General features: G+C 31.8%; 1 protein-coding gene across 1 annotated transcript; it reads right to left on the reverse strand.

Moving 5' to 3' along the window:
- Positions 1-2,438: 2,438 nt before the first annotated feature.
- On the reverse strand, positions 2,439-13,221 carry Roe1 (grpE protein homolog, mitochondrial Roe1). The gene is made up of 4 exons (XM_073989517.1): positions 13,033-13,221; positions 12,484-12,826; positions 3,123-3,275; positions 2,439-3,050 (listed from the first exon to the last, which is right to left on the reverse strand). Exons 1-4 carry the CDS (start codon positions 13,107-13,109, stop codon positions 2,940-2,942), a joined length of 684 nt encoding a protein of 227 aa, XP_073845618.1. The 5' UTR covers positions 13,110-13,221; the 3' UTR covers positions 2,439-2,939.
- Positions 13,222-22,407: the final 9,186 nt, after the last annotated feature.

The following is a 22,407-nucleotide window of genomic DNA, read 5'->3' on the forward strand; positions in this document are numbered from 1 at the left end:
ACATCTTTTACACATTAATTTTATGGCTGACATTCGTTGCGCTTGTTCATTTGTTGGTTTTTGTTTACTTCGTTGTTGTTGTTTGGAGTTTTTGTGGCTCAATTTATGATGGTTGAATTTTTAAAATTCTTCTCAGATCTCCCATAGTTTTTCCAGCTAATAATCTTACGATGAAGATTTTTTTCAGGTAGGTCGACGACATTCCACATAACATGAAGATGATGCCCACAGTGTTTCGGTTGGTTTTCTTTTCAAAGCGTCAAACAAGATCGTTTAATGTTAAGCACGTTCTTTTTGTGATAGGAACGAGTGTGGTGTGGGTGGGTAGGTTGAGGGGGCGAGATGGGAAGAGAGTAGGAAAAAGGGAAATGTTCTTCAAAAATATTTTATTTGGTCCAAAATTGTCTTACGGTATCCATTAGTAAAACCTTGTGGTGTTCTATTGCACGGCCTTGCGGTCTTCTAGCAAAAAACCGGTCGTTTTGGAGTAGACCTTGTGGTCTTCTGGGAAATACCTTATAGCCTTCTGCGAAAAGACCTTGTGGTCTCCTATGAGAAGGCTTCATGGTCTTCTATGAAAATACCTTATGGTCTTCTTCGAAAAGACCTCATGATCTTCTTCGAGTAGACGTTATGCTCTTCTATGAGATGACCACGTGATCTTATATGAGAAGACCTCGTGATCTTCTATGAAAAGACCTCGTGATCTTCTATGAAAAGACCTCGTGATCTTCTATGAGAAGACCTCGTGATCTTCTATGAGATCTCGTGGTTTTATAGGAGAAGACCTCGTGATCTTCTATGAGATCTCGTGGTTTTATAGGAGAATACCTTATGGTCTACTATGAGAATACCTCGTGTTCTTCTATGAGAAGACTTGTGGTCGTATAGGAGAAACCCTTGTTGTATTCTCTGAGAAGACCTTATGGTCTTCTATGAAAAGATCTCATGGTCTTCTATGAGAAGACTTCATTGTCTTCTATAGGAACGAGGGTGGTGTGGGAGGGTAGGTTGAGGGGCGAGATCGGAAGTGAGTAGAAAAAAGGGAAATGTTCTCAAAAATATTTTATTTGGTCCAAAATTGCATACGGTATCCATTAGTAAGACCTTGTGGTGTTCTATTGCACGGTCTTGTGGTTTTCTATAGGAAGACCTTGCGGTCTTCTAGGAAAAAACCTTGTGATATTCTATGAGAAGACCTTGCGGTCGTTTAGGAGTAGACCTTGTGGTCTTCTGGGAAATACCTTATAGTCTTCTGCGAAAAGACCTTGTGCTCTCCTATGAGAAGGCTTCATGGTCTTCTATGAAAAGACCTTATGGTCTTCGATAAGACCTCATGATATTTTTCGAGTAGACGTTATGCTCTTCTATGAGAAGACCACGTGATCTTATATGAGAAGTCGTTGTCTTCTATGAGAAGACCTCGTGATCTTCTATGAGAAGACCTCGTTATCTTCTATGAGAAAACCTCATACTCTTCTATGAGAAGACTCAAACGCTTCTATGAGAAGACCTCTTGCTCTTCAATGAGCAGACCCCATACTCTTCTATGAGAAGACCACGTGGTTTTATATGAGAAGTAGTGGTCTTCTTGGCTTCTCTATGTAGGCCTTCAAATCTTATTTTATTTAGGAAAGCCTTATGGCTTTTTACGAAAATACGGCCGACTTCCGTATTGTCAGTTGCTTTGTATTCGTGCATAAAACTAGGGCTTCTTAAATCGATTTCCCCACTACTGTAATTTCATAAAATTTCTCTAGTATGGAACTCGATTTGAAAACCCCTAGTTTCATGCACGTATACAAAGCTAACGACAATACGAAAGTCGGCCTACATGTCCAATATTCATTTAATAGTTCGGTTATTAAAACTACAACGTCTTCATCTCAACCCTCATCTTCCATTCCTAATTAACATACAGTCGACCTTCATGGCTGATTTCATTTGAAGATTTCCCCAATAACATTTGAGGCATCACTCAACATTTTCCCATACCTTTCTACAGTTTACATCCCATTTTATTACACTAATATTTGAAGAGGTACTTTTTTGTTTACCTCTCTCTTTCTTTGTTTCTACACGCAAATAACCAATACATCTTTCAAACATCAAAGGCTGACGCCTACAATTCTTACACGCATTTGCTATGTTTTACATCTCAAATTACACTTTTTTGGGTTCATGGAAGATTTCTTTTGTGATGCCTAAATCTCTGATTTCAAACATCTGCATATAAAGATTCCTCGAAAGTAAATCCATGGCTTTAGGCATTTTGGTAATTAGGTCATAAAAAGCAAGCAGGTAGTCGTGGTTTTTCCTATTCAATTTCTTGGAATCGCCTTCATTAAATAAATCTACTTTTCTGTTACAATTCCAATTATGACAAGTTTTTTCGTTTTATTTTCCATCATAGTTTGTTTAACAAACTATACCAAACATTTTTATTTACTTTTTTTCTGTTGTTGCTGCTGTATTAAATAACAAAAATTAAATTCTTAATTTTTTTGTTCTAGTAAAGGAAAGACATTGCTTGTTGATCATATACAGTTGGAAAATCTCAAGCTTAGTTAACACAAGGAAAGAAAATTGTCCACAAGCCAAGTTTTCAAACAATACACAACTCATCAAAACCAATACCATCTTTCCATAACAAACTATTTTTAGAACTATTTACATATAAAACTTACTTATTAAAACTCTGGTCATAAAGGACATTCAATATTTAAAGCAATACAAATCTATTGAAAATCCTTTATATTTAACAAAAAAATGTGATAACTTAAAATTAAGATTGGAAACAAAAATCAATTCTTTTCTTTAAACGTGGAAATTGAATTTCATTTCCAATTGAACAAAACTCGTATGTAAAATAAAAAAAAAAACAAAAGATTTGTGTTCTATTAAGGAATATTATAGGAGTCTAGCTTAGTAGGGTAAATTTATGAGGCCTTCGATACACCAACTAAAGCAGGTCTTATGACACGTTCGTGCAATTTGTAACCCAATTTGGTGACTTCTACAACGGTATCGGGCTCAACGGAGGTATCGACCTGTAAAGAAGCAAATGGGTTAGAATGAATCTCTAATGGATTAATGTATATATGTATGTATTTGTCTCTTACCTTTTGGAACAAAGCTTCGTGCATGTTGGGATTGAATTTTTCGTTTAGAGGATTCATGGGTTCCAAGCCATGACGTTTGAACACTTGCAGCAAAGAAGCATTTGTCATTGTCAGACCTTCATATAAGTTTTTCAAATGGGGATTGCATTCCAACTAAAACGTAGAAAATGATAATTAAAAAATCGTTTTTTTAAAACAAAAATAAATTAAATCAACGAAATCATTGGAATTAGAATACGGCTTGGACTGGTGGGGCTTTTCTTCTATGTTATCTTTCAATCTCAAATGGGAACAATTTTTTCGTCTTCCAGCCTTCTAAGAAAACCTTACTACTTAAGGTTTTCTACGGTATGATATTCTTGTCTCCTTTCTGCCTTCCAAGCGAATACATTTCGTCTTGTTTTAGAAAATTTATTTGTATTGTATGAGAGCTTCTAGAAGAAGATACTTTAGGTTATTGTTTAAGAACAAACAACTACGGCAAACTGTCGTTAAGTAGAAATATAAAGTACCAATAATTTTTATTAATATAATTCTATCGCTACCGAACTTATATTGACGGTTTAAATTTTTTAAGTCATATTTGGACCGATATTGATGGAAAAATATTTAAAGAATTCCACTACAGATCTTCTATGATAATACTTTCCGGGAACTATACTGTGAGATGTCTAGTTTGTCGTGGCAGCTGACGCTCCTCAGCTGCGATAGATGGGGATGTATTTCGAGGACTTTATTCACACTATATTTGCTTATGGCCTTAGCAACTGCATCCGTGTGAATACTATTTAAACCTGCTTGATATGCATGTTGATCTAGGGGTTGTCTCCTATATTGTTGGACCTCCCTCTCTAGAGCATGAACATCCTTCCTGATATGCCTGAATGTGTCAGGCCTAGCCAGCAGATGGCGATTGGGATGGCTCTCACGGTAACACCCAAGCAAGTACTGCAACGAAAGCATCTCATTGTGTTGCTTTACTGGAAGAATCTTTGCCTCCTCATGTAGATGATCCACTGAAGACTGAAGCCGCATAGCTTACCACAGACCGATCTATCGCGTTATATGTGGTCAACAAGGTTTCTTTATCTGCACCCAAGTGCTGCCGGATAGGTACTTGAGGACCTTGTTCCTACTTTTCAGTTTGTCACAGATAGCTGTGGCGTGCGCGAACAACTAAAAATTAGTGTGTGACCCCTAAAATGTTGGGGCAGTTTGTGTTCGAAATTCTGCTACCGTCGACCACGACATTCAATTCTCTTCCAAACTGCGCTGTCTATGTGGTGACCAGAGTGGCTGTTGATTCTGTGGCGGAAATCTGCATATTCCTCCAATGGAAAAAGGTGGTAAGATCGGTTAAATAGTTCAATCTCTCACAGATGTCATCGGGATAGGTACCTGACGCCAGGATCGTGCAATAATCCGCATACGTTACGATCTCGATGCCGTCTGGAGGGGGCAGAATACAGGAATAGAGGTTAAAAAGTTCCGGAGATATCACCCCACCTTGGGGAACTCTCAGTTTCACTCTACGGGGTTTGGACTTCTTGTTCCTGAATGTATTATACGAGAAGACCTTTTAACTTTTTATAAACCTTTGGTTTATATGAAAATAACAGGACTTCTATGAATCTCAGAACTTCTATGGACTTCAGGTGTTCTATGTCACTCTGGTTTCTATGGCAATATTTTTCAATCATGTATACCTTTTTTAAGAAGGTTTTTCTTCTATGAGAAGACCTAAACAGAAGCCTCATAACTACACCTCCAGGAGTTTTACTGAAGACATTCTTTTTGTCAATGAGAAGATTAGCTTTTCATCTATAAAAATAATGACCATATTTTTTTCTATCTATGAAAAAATCTGCCTTCCACGGTTTGGTGCCAGTATTCAATAAGAAGTCTCTCCATACTTTTTTGAGAAACTCCTTTGTTCTTTTGTAATAAATTTCCTCATAGTCTTCTATAAGGAGACTTTCGTGTATTTTACCAAAAGTTCACACTTTTCCTATAGAAAGTAATACATCCAATAGGAATGAGTCAGCACAGGACAGGCCACATCCTGATAACCTTTCCATTTTACTAATTGTAGCAGTGAAAATCCTCTACAACATTTTCTTTAGTCCCATTTCGATAGCAAAATTCTAAAACCCTAAAATAAACCTAAAAATGTGACCTTTGACCGCAATTTATTTAAAAATCCCTCCAGCATTTTTTTTCTTCAGAATCCGCAAAAACTTTCCACGTGTAAGTGGTTTTCATTTAAATTTATTCAAGGAGCAGCGTGCATGAAGTTGTTTTATAAGGAGGCGACACAGTTAGTACATTGTCACAATTTGAACTTCTACGGAACAAGTTGAGTTTACCAACTATGGGAACAAAATGTTCTTTAAAAATGTAAATTTTTCTTTAATAGCCGGCCTTCGGCCTGGGATTTGAGACTATCTCCTATGAACAGGAGCCAATCTCGGGCACGGGAACTCAATTTTCTTTTAAATTAAAATTTTCTCTAAGTAGCCGGCATTTAACAGGGAAATTTTCGCAATTTCGGAGGCCCATATCTCGGGAAGTATGGACTTCCGTAACAAATGTTGCATATATTTGTGATCAGGGAGACGAGATCTATATGCGAAAAGACATTTCATCCCGATCCGAGCTTAGTTGGTAAACTCAACTTATGCCCAACATTTACTTTAGTCCCATTACGATAGGATTTGCGGGTTTCAAGCAAAACGGTGAAAACAAAAAACCCTAAAAGTGTAGACAAACATAATTGAAAATTCCTCCGGTGATTTTTTTCTTATCTGTGAACATTGTAGTTTCAGAATATTCTTGGTGTAAGCACAAATAAGTGGGAGCACATCAACATTAAGTACTGCAGCCTGTGTGAAGATATGGAAGAGACTGATGAAACAATCGAGCACATTTTTTCCATTGTTCTAGGCTGGTAATCAGAAAACAGTGGCTAGGGTCGGGTCATCCTAGACTTCCTTCCTTTTCCTCTCCTATCCTTTTGTATCTTTTCAGGGTGAACTCAATGGACCGCTGGTATCCGAGTGAAGTGGATGTCTACAAACAAAGATAGCCGTATATCCTATAACCTAACTTCGAATTTTTTTCCATAGAAAATTTTTGCTGGAATGATTTTTTCTACAGAGAATTACGGCGGGGATTTCAACAATGAAAAGTTCTTTTTGTCTAGAAAGGTTTTTGGGTGTTGGTTCTCTCACCTATAGAAAATAGTTTTGTTAGAAAAACTAAGAAAATCGTTTACTGGGAATACTATTCCTATGCCGGAAATACCTGTTCTGAAGAAAAAGTATAATGGGATGTTTTTTATATAGGGTGACAAATTCTTTATTGAAAAATGTATTGGAAAAGTTTTCGTAAAAGATTTTCTATAGAAATATGTTGTTTCTAGAGAATATTGCAGACCAAACTTTCTATATAACAAGTAAAAAAGTATCAGTCGGCTTTGCCGACAGAGATATACCCTCAAAAAAAAAAAATACTTTTTTCCAAAAAAAACATGTATTTAGGGGGGCTTTCAAAATTTTGGGCGTATGCACCGCAAACTTTGCGGGGATATCGATAGATAGGGCTTTTTATTACACTAGCCTACGAAAAACATAATATTGCTGTAAACAGGGCCACTAGGAAAACCTTCGGTAAAAATGTCTAAAGGATCCTCGAACCACACAAAAATGTTGAACATTTGTGTGGGTGGTACCACAAGGATTGGACAAATATGGCCCAAATTTGAACATAAACTAAGTTTCGACAATATTTAGAGATCCAAAGTTTGAACCAAATCGGTTGCTACGTCTATGAGAAATCGCGTGTATAATTTTAGCGAATATTTTCGAACTTTTGTGGGGGAGGTACCGGAAGGAGTGGACCTATAAGCACCACCTTCGAATTTCATCTAATATTCGTAGAAATATTACAATACCCAAAGTATTCGGTTCGAGAGCTACAGACACTACATATTGTGCCATAGGGTTTTTTTTTACAAATTTCGGGCTGTTTTCTCAAGAAGTATGAACTTGCCCCTGAAAAAAACTTTTACTGCCGTAATTGAGGCAGCGAATGCAAGTTACTTCAACAAAAAGCAAAAGTGATTCGAGTGCAGGTCTTAAAGTGAATTTATCCAAAATTTTGTGTGGGAGGTACCCGAAGGAGTGGACAAATATAGTCCATATTCGAATCCGATCTATATCTGGTAGATATTTTAGGACGTGTAAAGTATGGACCAAATCGGTCACTCCCATCAAGAGTTATCGTGCGCACAATTTTTTCCGAACATTTTGGAACTTTTGTGGGGAGGTATCTGAAGGAGTTGGTCGACATGGCTTTTCTTCGAATTTAATCTAAGTTTGCACAAACCAAATTGTGGACTGAATCGGCTGATCCGTTCGAGAGTTATCTTGCGCTCCAACCACTACAAACGGCGTCATAGGACTTTTTTGTACCTTTCAGGCTATTTTCTCATGAAGAATGGACTTGCCCCTATTGGAACTTATATCGTTATATAGGGGGCAGTGAATACAAGTTGCTATAGCAAAAATCAAAGCAATTCGTGAACAGGTCATAAACTGAACTTTTCCGAAATTTTGTGTGGGAGGTACCCGAAGGAGTGGACAAATATAGTCCATATTCGAACCTGTGCACTGTGGTTTAGCTTGTATGGGAGAGAGCGACAAAAAATATTTCTAATCAAGATATCGATCTGAAAATTTTACCGTAAACTCGTAGTGACTAGAGGATAATTTTCCCCAAAAATCTTCAGGATTGGTCCACTTTTAGGTATAGACCCTCCATAACGGTATTTCCAGTTTTTTATTAATTTCAAGATTTTGTCTATATTTTCAAAGTAAATTCGCTGTAATTTGACATTTTGTGTTCTTTGGTGGTATTAAAAATTTTGCTTAGTTCTATGGTCGATAGAGGTTCATGTTTTGGTATATCCCCCATATAGACGTTCCTCCCATTTTTTATAATTTCCCGATTTTGGTCATATTTCTAACTGAACGTGCTGCAATTTGACATTTCAGCTTATAATCTGTATCAAACAATCTTGCCAAAATTCATCAATATACATATGTCTACATTTTGGTATAGTCCTATATCATGTTAACTCCCGATATTTGGCATATGTAAGTATTTGGTCAAAATTTTCTACAAAAACTTATATAAAAATCATTACATTTTATGAATTTTATTCTTGACAAGGATTAACTGGTAACAAGTATCAACAATATGAGGCACAGAATATTCTTACTAAGTGAGCTAACATATGGACCAAGGGCATACTAGATTATATTAGATCTAAACAATGTCCTATAGGTCTCAAACAGGGAATATCTGGAAACTAAGATGTTTTATGAGACCACACAGGTGATGCAGTTTGCCAATCTAACCATTTTATGTTGTTTAGTTTTCTGTGTGGAGCTTAAATCTACGGCAGGCCTTCTGCGTTTTTACTTTCAACGGCTGATAATTCATGAAGTGCCATGTATCTTTCAAAAATAATGGTGTATTTTATAGCAATGATGTTTATCAATTTTTTGTTCCATTGTTCTGTAGCCAGAGTTTTGAAATTCCATTGAAAGTTTGCTCTAATTTCTTCGAATACAGTCCGTCCCATGGTGACATTGACAAAGTTTTTTGAACACCATATTTCAAAAACATACAAATGTGAAAACACACATTCATACTGTAATCCTAAAAACATAATTTTCATAAAATAAGATCGAAACAAAAGGCTAAACAACAACACCGATTGCTTGAAAACACCCAAGAACACTATACTGAACATTCACAAAACTCCGAGTATACTCAGTATAATGAAAACTGAATACCGCTCGGCAACTTTCGGCAAACGAGATAATTTTTTTCTAATTCTGGACACTTCCACGAACATTTAAATAAAAATAACGTGAGGATCCGCGAGGATCCAAGGTACTAAAAGTATATTTCTTTTCACAATAATAAATAAAAAACACTCTCAAAAATACATTTCAAAAGAGATCAATTTTACCACAAAATAAAGATACAAATTTATGATGTTATCAATTAAAAACAATAACAATACCATTAACTTTAACTTCCATTTCTTACTATAGCAATTTAACACATTACTATTGTGATATTACTTGTAACTTGTCACTACGTTAATGGAAATTTCAATGTCTTAATTTCTTCAAATGGAAATGCTCACTTCTGTGGCTCTGCTTTAGCAAGTACCGTTAGAAGATGTAAAAAGAAAGCCAGAATAATAAAATTTGATGTGTCTATGATAGATTTGAGTAGTTACAATTATAATTTGCAGACATCAATTTTTGTATTTTTGTCGCGGGCTGGGACCACAGTACTGTGGTGCGATTCTCTAACTCCGTAGAAATATTTGTAGAAAATGTTTCTAGGAAAACGTTTTCTTTAAAAAATGTCGCTGAAGTTTTGACGTTGAAGATGCATTTTTCTATAGAAAAATGCTGCTACAAAAAACGTTTCTATGGTAATAACTTGCTCCGAAAAGTTTTCTGTATAAAAATTATGATAGAAAAAATGTAGAAACAGGTTGCTACTGAGAAATGTTGAGTCCTTGGTCACACTAGAGTGTTTCATTGAAACAATTTCATGAAAACAAGGGTTCCTAGGTCGAGTTTCACAGTAGAGTGATATCATAAAGTTGCTGTAGTGGGGGACTCAATCTATAAATACCTAAATGTTTCAATGAAACCACTCTAATGTGACCTTCGACTAAAGAAAAGCGCGTTTGATAAGACTTTTTCCCTTCTAAAATTTTCTATTCAATTACTTCTTTCACACTTTCATAGCTTCCTTTTTATTTTTTGACTCTTCCCTCTTTTTTCTATATTTTCTTTTCTTTACAGTACATCCCTCGTTTTCTCCCGGATGATCACAATGGACCGGAATGGACGCAGTCACAAATTACTGGCTGCACATCCCCAAACCTAACCTAACCTAAGACTTTTTCTATAGAAAATATATGTTTGAATAAAATATGTATTGTAAATGTTTGTTATGGGGTGACCTCCACTTGTAAATTTCAGAAAATCGAAATAAAAGTATTGTCTTATTTTAAAGAAGTAGCATAAAATATGTGGCAAAATTTTGAAACAATATTGCATGAAATATGACCTGAGGATGAGAAAAAATTTATTGTGTTTTGTATGCAACAAGAAACTATAAATGTATTTATTTATTTATTTATTGAATTTATCATATATTGAATATATAATAAATATGGAAAACAATTATAGCATTAGCAGCTAAGGCCATCAGCTATAATACTTTAACTAAGTTACATGTTTCTTTATAATAGGTGGGTATTAAATAGCTAATTTGTAATAAGATATGAATTTGTATAAACTATAAATGTATTTTTCTCGAAATGACAATAGAGTGCCAACTCTAGCTCGAAAACTAATGAACCGATTGTCAATTTTGTGTAGTTATCAAGGACACCAAAGTATAGTCCTTCATCGGTCGATTTTATTGAAAAAATCATTAATTCAACACGCAACATACAAATTGATGTTCCATTGATACGGACATCTATTTATGAACACTCTTTCCTAGTACGTGTCTACAGGGTTTGGAACTGTTTGCCGTGTTCACTAAGAAAGTTTTGTTATTCTTACCTCACCTTTAAGAAGTTAGCAAAATCACATTTCAATGGAGAATTGCACACATAAGATTTATTCGTTGCTATGAGATCGTTTAATAAATTTATAATCTTACAATATTCTTATGGCTGGGGCCATTCTTATAATTGTTAGTTTTAAATCTGTCTATTCTATCATGGTTTAGCACTATTTTTAAGTTAATCTTCCAATACTTGTATAATTGGCCTTAAATGGCTTTCTTAGTATTGAATGTAAATAAATTGAAATTGAATATAATTGAAAAATGTCCGTTTTTTGAAAAGAAAACTTCAGTATTTTGCAAAAAATTGTGATTTTGGAACAAATTGAATACTCTACCAGCTGGCGGAAAAAAATCTGAAATTTTTTTTGAATTGTAAGTTTTTTCTAAGTAGACGGCCTTCTGCTGTGGATTTAAGACTTTCTCCTATGGATAGGAGCCAATTTAGGGCACTGGAACATTTTTTTAATTTAAATTTTTTTCTACTTTAACAAGGGAAATTTCGGAATTTCAGAGGCCCATATCTCGGGAAGTATGGACTTCCCCACCAACAAACTTTATTTTTTTGTAATCAGGACGTTAAGATCATTTCATTCACATTTCAGATTTTTCCGCCAGCTGGTAGAGTATTCAATTTATACCGTGATTTTTGTTTTTTTGGACCACCACTTCAGTAAAATCTAATATTAAAAAAAAAACATTAATCGATGAAAGACTAGATATTTATGTTTTAAATAAGCCCACAAAAATATATGAAGATTGGTTAATTAGCGTTGGCACAGCAAAGCACTTTTACAAAAAAAGGGTTTCGTGATCGGCCATTTGCCACAAAACCATATAATATATTTCAACAATAAAATTCAGACACTAGGTTAAGGTGTGCTATTTCAGATGAAAAAAAATCTACCATCTACAGCAAAAAACTTTTACAAAAAAGGGTTTCGTGGTCGGCCATTTGCAACAAAACCACATAATATATTTCAACAATAAAATTCAGGCACTAGATTAAGATGTGCTCTTTCAGAGCATAGCTGAGAACACATATGAAAAGGCCTTCATAAGATTCCTGGAAAGATTTTGTTCCGGTGACATCACCGCAAAATATCATTCTGCCCTTTAGCCTCTGTAAGAATGGATTTCAGGATTATCGGACGATAATTTTGAACATTTGATGCGGAAGTAACAGTAGCAATAACAATAAATAGAGTAAAATAAGTTTACACACTATGCTCGTATAGTGACGACACTTTTTCATTAAATTACAGATAATTTTCGGAACTTTAGAGACCAATATCTGGGAAAAATAACATCACAATCCATGCTTAGTATGTAAACTCAACTTAAGTCGAATATGTAATAGTAATTTTCCTGTAGAAAATAGTCGACAAATTTTTAGCTTTTCAAAGTATTTCTTGATCTGCCTACTCTTATAAAAAAGTCTTTACTCGAATCTACTTTCTCTGCAAAAAATGTTTTTTCTCTAATTGCTCTGATAAAACGGTTCGCACATGTTATCAATTACGCACTGTTTATGTTTGAATATCATACAAATTATTATTTAAACAAATTCTCCATTTGGCTCTTTTGCTCTAATAATTTTACGTAACTATAATGCTATCAATTAACGACAATTTGCATAATGCCCACTCATGAAATGAATGCTTCCACTTATTATACCATTCCTACTCACCTGATCTTGTGGCACCGCTTTGGTGGCATGACCCAAAATATCTGCAACTTCCAATAAGTCTTTACAGAATGATTGAATGCCAAAGATTTTGGCATCGGCAATTTGTTTGTTCAAGCGAACCCGCAAGTTTTCACTGTCGGCCAAGGAACGACGATATTTATCCATAAGTTCATCATTTTTCTCTTTCAAGGTGGTTACTTCTTTGTTGACTGACTCCAAGTCGGCGGTCATTTTCTTCAGCTGTTCAGCAGCATCTTCTGGTGTGGCGGTCGTTGTACCTTCTGGTTTTTGTTCAGCAGGTTTTTCTGTGCTATAGAAACGAGCAGCAGAAGAGGAGAAGCAACTAGAAAAAAGAGAAAAACATTATTATTTTAACAAATGCGTCAAAGACATGTAAATTATGCGGGTTAATTTATTACGTCACATTATTTTCTGTTATCACAAGTCGTCAGACGGTTCTGTTGCTCTATCTTGCTGTTATGTGCAGTTTACGCAAAAATTGTAAACCTATTGAAATACTTATGCCGCTAATTTGTGAATGAAACTTACCTTTTCCATTGTGTTTGTTTGCTCAATAATGAGATAAAACGACTGCTGTGAACATTTACAATTTGTTTGGCTGCCATTTTTTTATATTTTTACACTTTTATTTTGCTAAATTTATTTAATAATTTAATTCGAGCACGTCCAATCAGAGTCCTCCAATGTGATTTCTATTTTGACAGCAGAGATTTTGACACATGAATTGAGAAAGAGTTGCCATATTTAGTGATAATGGAATTATTTGAAACGTAACGCATTGATACGTCCATCACAATTTAACCGTTAATTTAATTAAGAAGAACGTAGATCATTTGGAATTGTTTTTTTTTAAGAAAAACTTCGTTAAATAGGCATTTTCAATGTAAAAATGTTACTAAATGGAACATTATTGGACAAGAAGGATTCTTAATAGTAATTTACTAGAGAAAGAGGTGATGTATAGTTAGTCTTCCGACGGCTCAGAGAAAATACGCATAAGTCAAATTAGATACTACGCCCACGGGCTTGAAAATAATAGCTGTGTCTTTTTACGTGATAATTTGTAATAATTATTACTAATGTTGCAGATTTTGACAGTTGTATAAAGGAAAAGTTGCTGAAAAAAATGTTTCAGCTATATTTAGTAAGTAAAAAGACACCCCTATTAACTTAAAAAAAAAACTTTTGAATTATAACCTGAAAAATTAATAGAAACAACAAGGTGTACACTACATTAAATAAATTGTTGTGGAAATGCCGTGACCAAAAAGCCGAAGGGAAAGAGGTGATGTATATCAATTTTCAATTGAAAATGTTTGCTGTTGTGTTGTTCTTATATAGAAATAGTATTCTGAATTAATATTTTCTACATTAGTTAATATAGAAATTAGACTGAATAGACTTTTTCGATAGAAAGAGTTTGTCGAATTAACTTTTTCTATAGAAATTTTGACGAATTGACTGTTTCTATAGAAAAGGTTTGCTAAATTCTCGTTTTCGACAGAAAAAAATTGCTAAATTGAATTTTCAGCAGAAAAAGTTTGCTGAATTGACCATTTCAATAGAAAAAGTTTGCTGAATTGACTTTTTCGATAGAAAGATTTTGCCGAATTGAATTTTCCAAGGAAACATTTCGCTGAATTTACTTTTGACTTTTTCTATTGAGAAGTTTTGCTGAATTGATTGCTTCTTTAGAAAAAGTTTGCTGAATTGACTTTTTTCTATAGAAAAGTTTGCTTAATTGACCTTATCAGTAGAAAAAGTTTGCTAAATTTAATTTTTCAGTGGATAAAGTTTGCTGAATTGACTTTTTTATAGAAAAATGTTGCTGAATTGACTTTCTATAGAAAAAATTAGCTAAATAGACTTTCTCCATAAAAAATCGCTGAGTTGTCTTAATCTATAGAAAAAGTTTGCTGAATGGACTTTTTCTCTAGAAAAAGTTCGCTAAACTGATTTTTCTATATATAAAGTTAGCTAAATTGACTTTTTCTCCAGAAAAAGTTTGCTGAATTGAATTTTTCTATAAAAAAAAGTTTGCTGAATTAATTTTTCTATAGAAAAAATAGCAGAGTTGTCTTTATCTATAGAAAAAGTTTGCTGAATTGACTGTTTCTATAAAAAAGGTTGCTGAATTGACTTTTTATATAGAAAAAGTTTGCTGAATTGACTTTTTCTATAGAAAAAGATTGCTGAATTGACCTTTTCTATAGATAAATTTACTTTTTTATAGGCAAAGTTTGCAGAATTGAAATTTTTATAGACAAAGTTTGCCGAATTGACATTTTCGATAGACAAAGTTGGCTGAATTGAATTGTCTTTTTTTAGAAAAAGTTTGCTGAATTGTCTTTTTCTATAGCCAAAGATTGCTGAATTTATTTTTTTTCTAGGGATAAATTGCTGAATTGACCTTTTCTATAGATAAATTTACTTTTTTATAGGCAAAGTTTGCAGAATTGAAATTTTTATAGACAAAGTTTGCTGAATTGACATTTTCGATAGACAAAGTTGGCTGAATTGACATTTTCGATAGACAAAGTTTGCTGAATTGACTTTTTCTACAGAAAATGTTTGTTGAATTGTCTTTTTCCATAGAAAAAGTTCGCTAAATTGTCTTTTTCTATAGAAAAATTTTGCTGAATTGTCTTTTTCTATAGTCAAAGCTTGCTGAATTTATTTTTTCTAGGGATAAAGTTTGCTGAATTGACTTTTTCTATAGAAAAATTAGGTGATTTCTTTTTTTCTATAGAAAAAGTTTGCTGAATTGATTTTTTCTATAGAAAAAGTTTGTTGAATTGACTTTTTCTATAGAAAAGGTTGCTGAATTGACTTTTTCTATAGAAAAAGTTTGCTGAATTGACTTTTTCTATAGAAAAAGCTTGCCCAATTGACTTTTTCTCTCTCTAGAAAAAGTTCCCTGAACTGACTTTTTTATAGATAAAGTTAGCTGAATTGATTTTTTCTCCAGAAAAAGTTTGCTGAATTGACTTTTTCTATAGAAAATTCTCTATAGAAAAATTTGCTGAATTGACATTTTCTATAGAAAAATTTCGCTGAATTGTCGTTTTCTATAGAAATAGTTTGCTGCATCGTCTTTTTCTGTGGATAAAGTTTGCTGAATTGACTTTTTCTATAGAAAAATTAGCTGAATTCATTTTTTCTATAGAATAAGTTTGCTGAATTTACTTTTTCTTTAGAAAAAGTTTGTTGAATTGACATTTTCAATAGAAAAAGTTAGCTGAATTGTCTTTATCTATAGAAAAAGTTTGCTGAATTGACTTTTTCTATAGAAAAATTAGCTGAATTGATTTTTCTATAGAAAAATATCCTGAATTGTCTTTATCTATAGAAAAAGTTTGCTGAATTGACTTTTTCTATAGAAAAAGTTAGCTGAATTGACTTTTTCTAAAGAAAAAATCAGCTAAATAGACATTTTCCATAAAAAATCGCTGAGTTGTTTTATCTATAGAAAAATTTTGCTGAATTGTCTTTTTCTATAGAAAAAGTTTGCTGAATTGTTTTTTTCTATATCGAAAGCTTGCTGAATTTATTTTTTCTATGGATAAAGTTGGCTGAATTGACTTTTCCTATGGAAAAATTAGCTGAATTAATTTTTTCTATAGAAAAAGTTTGCTGAATTGACTTTTTGTATAGAAAAGAGTCTGATGAATTGAATATTTATTTCCAATAACTTACCTTAGCACTTGCCTTTTTCTATGCCAGCCCCGATAAATAACAAGTGTCCAAACAAGACACGATTTTCTGTCACTTCTGTAGAAAAGTCAATTAAGATTCTGATCAAACATCATGATTACAACACAAAGAAACATAATGCACTTTTTTCAACAAACATTTCTGTTAGCAGAAATGTCAAGTGTGGATTTTGTAAGAAATAAATTTGAATAGTTATTAAGTGAGAAGACATTCGATATGCCACATCAGGAGAATAGATTTACAACAACAATGCCAAAACTTATATTGTTTGTTTATTTTTGTTTTGTTCTAAAATAAGTTTATTTGTTGACAGGTCTTGAGTACTTTTATGGAGCCTCTAGTTTGTTACAGACAGACAACATCAGCCAACAAAATAGTCAGTTAATGTGTTCAGATTTTCAAACTTGAGTTAGTGTTTTTGTTTGTTTTTTTTTGTTTTTGGCCGACCTAATCAATGTTTGTCACGTTCAAGTTTAACATTTTTTTAATTGTTGTTCAACTGATATTTGTTCTACGTTAAGTAACACTAGCCAACTCACGAATTTTATTCGAATAGCGGTGATATGCCAGACGACATTATGTGTGGCAAATTGAATGTGAAAATTTAGTGAAATATTGAAATTTCTGTACAGAAAATTTAGTTGGATTAACTTTATCAGAATTCACTTATTCTATATAAAAAGATAGCTGAATTTACTTTTTGTATAGAAAAAGTTAGCTGAATTGACTTTTTCTACAGAAAACGTTTGCTGAATTTACTTTCTCTATAGAAAAAGTTTTCTGAATTGACTTTTTCTACGGAAAAACTTTGCTGAAATGACTTTTTCTATAGAAAAAGTTTGCTGAATCGAACAAAATTAATTTTTTCCAAATAAAGAGATAGCTGAATTGACCTTTTCTATAGAAAAAAATTAGCTGAATTGACTTTATCTATAGAAAAAGTTTGTGAATTTACTTTTCCTATGGAAAAATTTGGTGAATTTGCGTTTCCCATAAAAAATTAGTTGGATTTACTTTTTCTATAGAAAAGGTTAGCTGAATTTACTTTTCCTATAGAAAAAGTTTGCTGAATTTAATTTTTCAATAGAAAATGTTTGCTAAATTTACTTTTCCTATGGAAAAAGTTTGCTGAATTTGCTTTTCCCATCAAAAATTAGCTGAATTTACTTTTCCCGTAGAAAAAGTTAGCTGAATTTACTTTTCCTATAGAAAAAGTTTGCTGAATTTACTTTTCCTATAAAAAAAGTTTGCTGAATTTACTTTTTCTATAGAAAAAGTTTGCTGAATTTACTTTTCTATAGAAAAAAGTGCTGAATAGAACAAAATTAATTTTTTGTAAATAAATAGTTAGTTGAATTGACTTTTACTATAGAAAAATTTAGCTGAATTGACTTTTTCTACGGAAAAAGTTTGTGAATTTACTTTTCCCATTAAAAATTTGCTGAATATACTTTTCCTATGGAAAAAGTTTGCTGAATTTGCTTTTCCTATAAAAAAATTAGCAGAATTTACTTTTCCTGTAGAAAAAGTTTGCTGAATTTACTTTCTCTATAGAAAAAGTTTGCTGAATTTACTTTTTCTATAGAAAAAGTTAGCTGAATTTACTTTTCCTATAGAAAAAGTTTGCTGAATTTACTTTTCCTACAGAAAAAGTTTGCTGAATTGACTTTTTCTATAGAAAAAGTTAGCTGAATTGACTTTTTCTATAGAAAAAGTTAGCTGAATTGACTTTTTCTATAGAAAAAGTTAGTTGAATTGACTTTTTCTATAGGAAAAGCTAACCGAATTGACTTTTTCTATAGAAAAAGTGAGCAGAATTGACTTTTTCTACAGAAAAAGTTAGCTGAATTGACTTTTTCTATAGAAAAAGTTAGCTGAATTGACTTTTTCTATAGAAAAAGTTAGCTGAATTGACTTTTTCTATAGAAAAAGTTAGCTGAATTGACTTTTTCTATAGAAAATGTTACCTGAATTAACTTTTTCTATAGAGGATGTGAGCTGAATTGATTTTGTTTAAAGACATAGTTAGCAGAATTGTTTTTTGTTCTACAGCTGAATTGATATTTTTTATAGAAATAGTTTGCTGAAATGACTTTTTCTATGGAAAAAGTTAGGTGTATTGATCTTACCATAGGAAAAGTTAGCTGAATTTTCTTTTTTTTATAGAAAAACTTAGCTGATTTATAATTTGTTAAATTTGTTAAAGTGTGCTGACCTAAAGACAAGTTAGTTGAATTGGTTTTTTTTTACAGAAAAAGTTAGCTGAATTGATATTTTCTATAGGAATAGTTTGCTGAATTGACTTTTTCTATAGAAAAAGTTTGCTGAATTGACTATTTTATAGAAAAAGTTTGCTGAATTTACTTTTTTTACAGAAAAAGCTTGCTGAATTGACTTTTCCTATAGAAAAAGTTTGCTGAATTTGCTTTTCCCATAAAAAAATTAGCTTGATTTACTTTTTCTATAGAAAAAGTTAGCTGAATTTACTTTTCCTATAGAAAAAGTTTGCTGAATTATTTTTTCTATAGAAAAGTTTGCTGAATTTACTTTTTCTATAGAAAAAGTTTGCTGAATTGACTTTTCGTATAGAAAAAATTAGCTGAATTGACCTTTTCTATATAAAAAGTTTGGTTACTTCACTTCTTCTATAGAAAAAGTTTGCTGAATTGACTTTTTCTATAGAAAAAGTTTACTGAATTTACCTTTTCTATAGAAAAAGTTTGCTGAATTGACTTTTCCTATAGAAAAAGTTTGCTGATTTGACTTGTTCTATAGAAAAATTAAGCGGAATTGACTTTTTCTAGAGAAAAAGTTTGCTGAATTTACTTTTCCTACAGAAAAAGTTCGCTGAATTGACTTTTCCTATAGAAAAAGTTTGCTGAATTTACTTTTCCTATGGAAAAATTTGCTGAATTTACTTTTTTCTACAGAAGAAGTTAGCTGGATTGACTTTTTTCTATAGAAAAAGTGTGTTGAATTGACTTTGTCTAAAGACATAGTCAGCTGAATTGTTTTTTTCTACAGAAAAAGTTAGCTTAATTGACATTTTCTACAGAAATAGTTTGCTGAATTGACTTTTTCTATAGAAATAGTTTGCTGATTTATGATTTGTTAAATTAATTAATTTGTAATCCTGTGTTAACTGTGTAGCAGCGTTAGCTTTTGTTTAAGATATCAAAATTTGTCTCATCGGATTCCAATTTATTTTTCATTAAACTTGTTGTAGTTTAGTTTTTTTCTGCTTAGATTTACAAGCGTCAATAAATTTTACTAAATTGCAATTTTATCATTCAGAATAGGCTATAAGCCACTATTTAATGCCATAATATTTTAACGCCAGTCCCCTGAATTTCTTGTTAACCTTATAAATGTGTAATTTGTTATTTTTGTAGTTGTTGTCGTTACTGTTATTATGGCATAGACTAAATTAATCGCACCATAATGTCAGTATTTAGAGTCAATTTTTAGTAATGAAAAAAAATTGTCTCTAACATTCAAAAGCTATGTTTCATTAAATGGGTGTTTTGTATATCCTACAGTCAGCATTTGATTTGAAAATATAAAACGATTGATTTATTGCGTATTTAGATCTATAATTAATTTATCGAAATGGCTTAATTTGAAATGAGAAAATAAATGTTGTTCATATTTTTGCATAACAGTTTGCAAAATGTACAAAGAAGTTAGATGAATTGACTTTTTTCATAGAAAAAATTGCTGAATTGATTTTTTCTATAGAAAAATTTAGCTGAACTGATGTTTTTATACAAAAAGTTAGCTGAATTGACTTTTGCTATAGAAAAAGTTAGCTTTTCTACAGAAATAGTTAGCTGAATTGACTTTTTCCTTCAGAAAAAGTTTGCTGAATTGACTTTTTCTGTAGAAAATGTTTGCTTAATTCACTTTTCTATAGAAAAAGTTTGCTGAATTGACTTTTTCTATAGAAAAAATTTGCTGAATTGTCTTTTTCTATAGAAAAAGTTTGCTGAATTGACTTTTCCCTACAAAAAAGTTTGCTGAATTGACTTTTTCTATAGAAAAAGTTTGCTGAATTGACTTTTTCCATAGAAAAGTTAGCTGAATTGACTTTTTCCACAAAAAAGTTAGCTGAATTGACTATTTCTATAGCAAAAGTTAGCTGAATTGACTTTTTCCATAGACAAGTTAGCTGAATTGACTTTTTCTATAGAAAAAGTATGCTGAATTGACTTATTCTATAGAAAAGGTTAGCTGAATTGACTTTCCTATAGAAAAAGTTAGCTGAATTAATTTTTTCTTTAGAAGAAGTTAGCTGAATAGACATTTTCAATATATAAAGTTAGCTGAATAGACTTTTTTCCATAGAAAAAGTTAGCTGAATAGACTTTTTCCATAGAAAAAGTTAGCTGAATTGACTTTTTCTATAGAAAAGTTTATCTGAATTGACTTATTCTATAGAAAAGGTTAGCTGTACTGACTTCTTCTATAGAAAAAGTTAGCTGAATTTACTTCTTCTATGGCAAAAGATAGCTGAATTGACTTTTTCTATAGCAAAACTTAGTTGAATTGACTTTTTCTATAGCAAAAGATAGCTAAATTAACTTTTTTTATAGAAAAAGTTGACAGACTTGATTTCTCCATAGAAAAAGTTTGCTGAATTGACTTTTTCTCTAAAGAAAGGTGGCTTTTTCCATAGCAAAAATTAGCTGAATTTAATTTTTAGATAGAAAAAATATATAGAAAAATTAGCTATATTGACCTTTTCTTGAGAAAAAGTTAGCTGAATTGAATTTTTCTATAGAAAAAGTAAGCTGAATTAACTTTTCCTGCAGAAGAAGTTAGCTGAATTGAATTTTTCAATATATAAAGTTAGATGAAAAGACTTTTTCCATAGAAAAAGTTAGCTGAATTGACTTTCCTATAGAAAAAGTTAGCTGAATTGACTTATTCTATAGAAAAGGTTAGCTGAATTGACTTTTTCTATAGAAAAAGTAAGCTGAATTAATTTTTTCTTCAGAAAAAGTTAGCTGAATTGAATTTTTCAATATATAAAGTTAGCTGAATAGACTTTTTTCATACAAAAAGTTAGCTGAATTGACTTTCCTATAGAAAAAGTTAGCTGAATTGACTTATTCTATAGAAAAGGTTAGCTGAATTGACTTATTCTATAGAAAAGGTTAGCTGAATTGACTTTTTCTATAGAAAAAGTAAGCTGAATTAATTTTTTCTTCAGAAAAAGTTAGCTGAATTGAATTTTTCAATATATAAAGTTAGCTGAATAGACTTTTTTCATAGAAAAAGATAGCTGAATTGACTTTTCCTATATAAAAAGTTAGCTGAAAAGACTTTTTCTATAGAAAAAGTTAACTGATTTGACTCTTTCTTTGGAATTTACTTTTCTATAGAAAAGGTTAGCTGAATTGACTTCTTCTATAGAAAAAGTTAGCTGAATAGACTTTTTCTATAGAAAAAGTAAGCTGAATTAATTTTTTCTTCAGAAAAAGTTACCTGAATTGAATTTTTCAATATATAAAGTTAGCTGAATAGACTTTTTTCATAGAAAAAGATATCTGAATTGACTTATTCTATAGAAAAGGTTAGCTGAATTGATTTCTTCTATAGAAAAAGTTAGCTGAATAGACTTTTTCTATAGAAAATTCTGCTGAATTGACTTCTTTTACAGGGAAAGTTTGCTGAGTTGACTTTCTTATAGAAAAAGTTTGCTGAATCGACTTTTTCTATAGAAAAAGTTTGCAGAATTGATTTTATCGGGAAAAAAAGTTTACAGAATTGAGTATCTTAGTAGAAAATGTACTGAATTGAGTTTTCCATAGCAAAAGTTTAGCTGAATTTAATTGACTTTTTCTTAAGAAAAAGTTAGCAGAATTTAATTTTTCTATAGAAAAAGTAAGCTGAATTAATTTTTTCTGCAGAAGAAGTTAGCTGAATTGACTTTTTTAATATATAAAGTTAGCTGAATGGACTTTTTCCATACAAAAAGTTAGCTGAATTGACTTTCCTATAGAAAAAGTTAGCTGAATTGACTTATTCTATAGAAAAGGTTAGCTGAATTGACTTTTCTATAGAAAATGTTAGCTGAATTGATTTTATCAGAAAAAAATGACTTTCTCAGTAGAAAAATCTACTGAATTGAGTTTTTCTATACAAAAAGCTAGCTGAGTTGTTTTCTTCTATAGAAAATGTTAGCTG

Source organism: Musca autumnalis, unplaced genomic scaffold, assembly GCF_047663935.1.
Source record: "Musca autumnalis isolate F117 unplaced genomic scaffold, ASM4766393v1 scaffold_5, whole genome shotgun sequence".
In the NCBI taxonomy this organism is placed as follows: Eukaryota; Metazoa; Arthropoda; class Insecta; order Diptera; family Muscidae; genus Musca; species Musca autumnalis.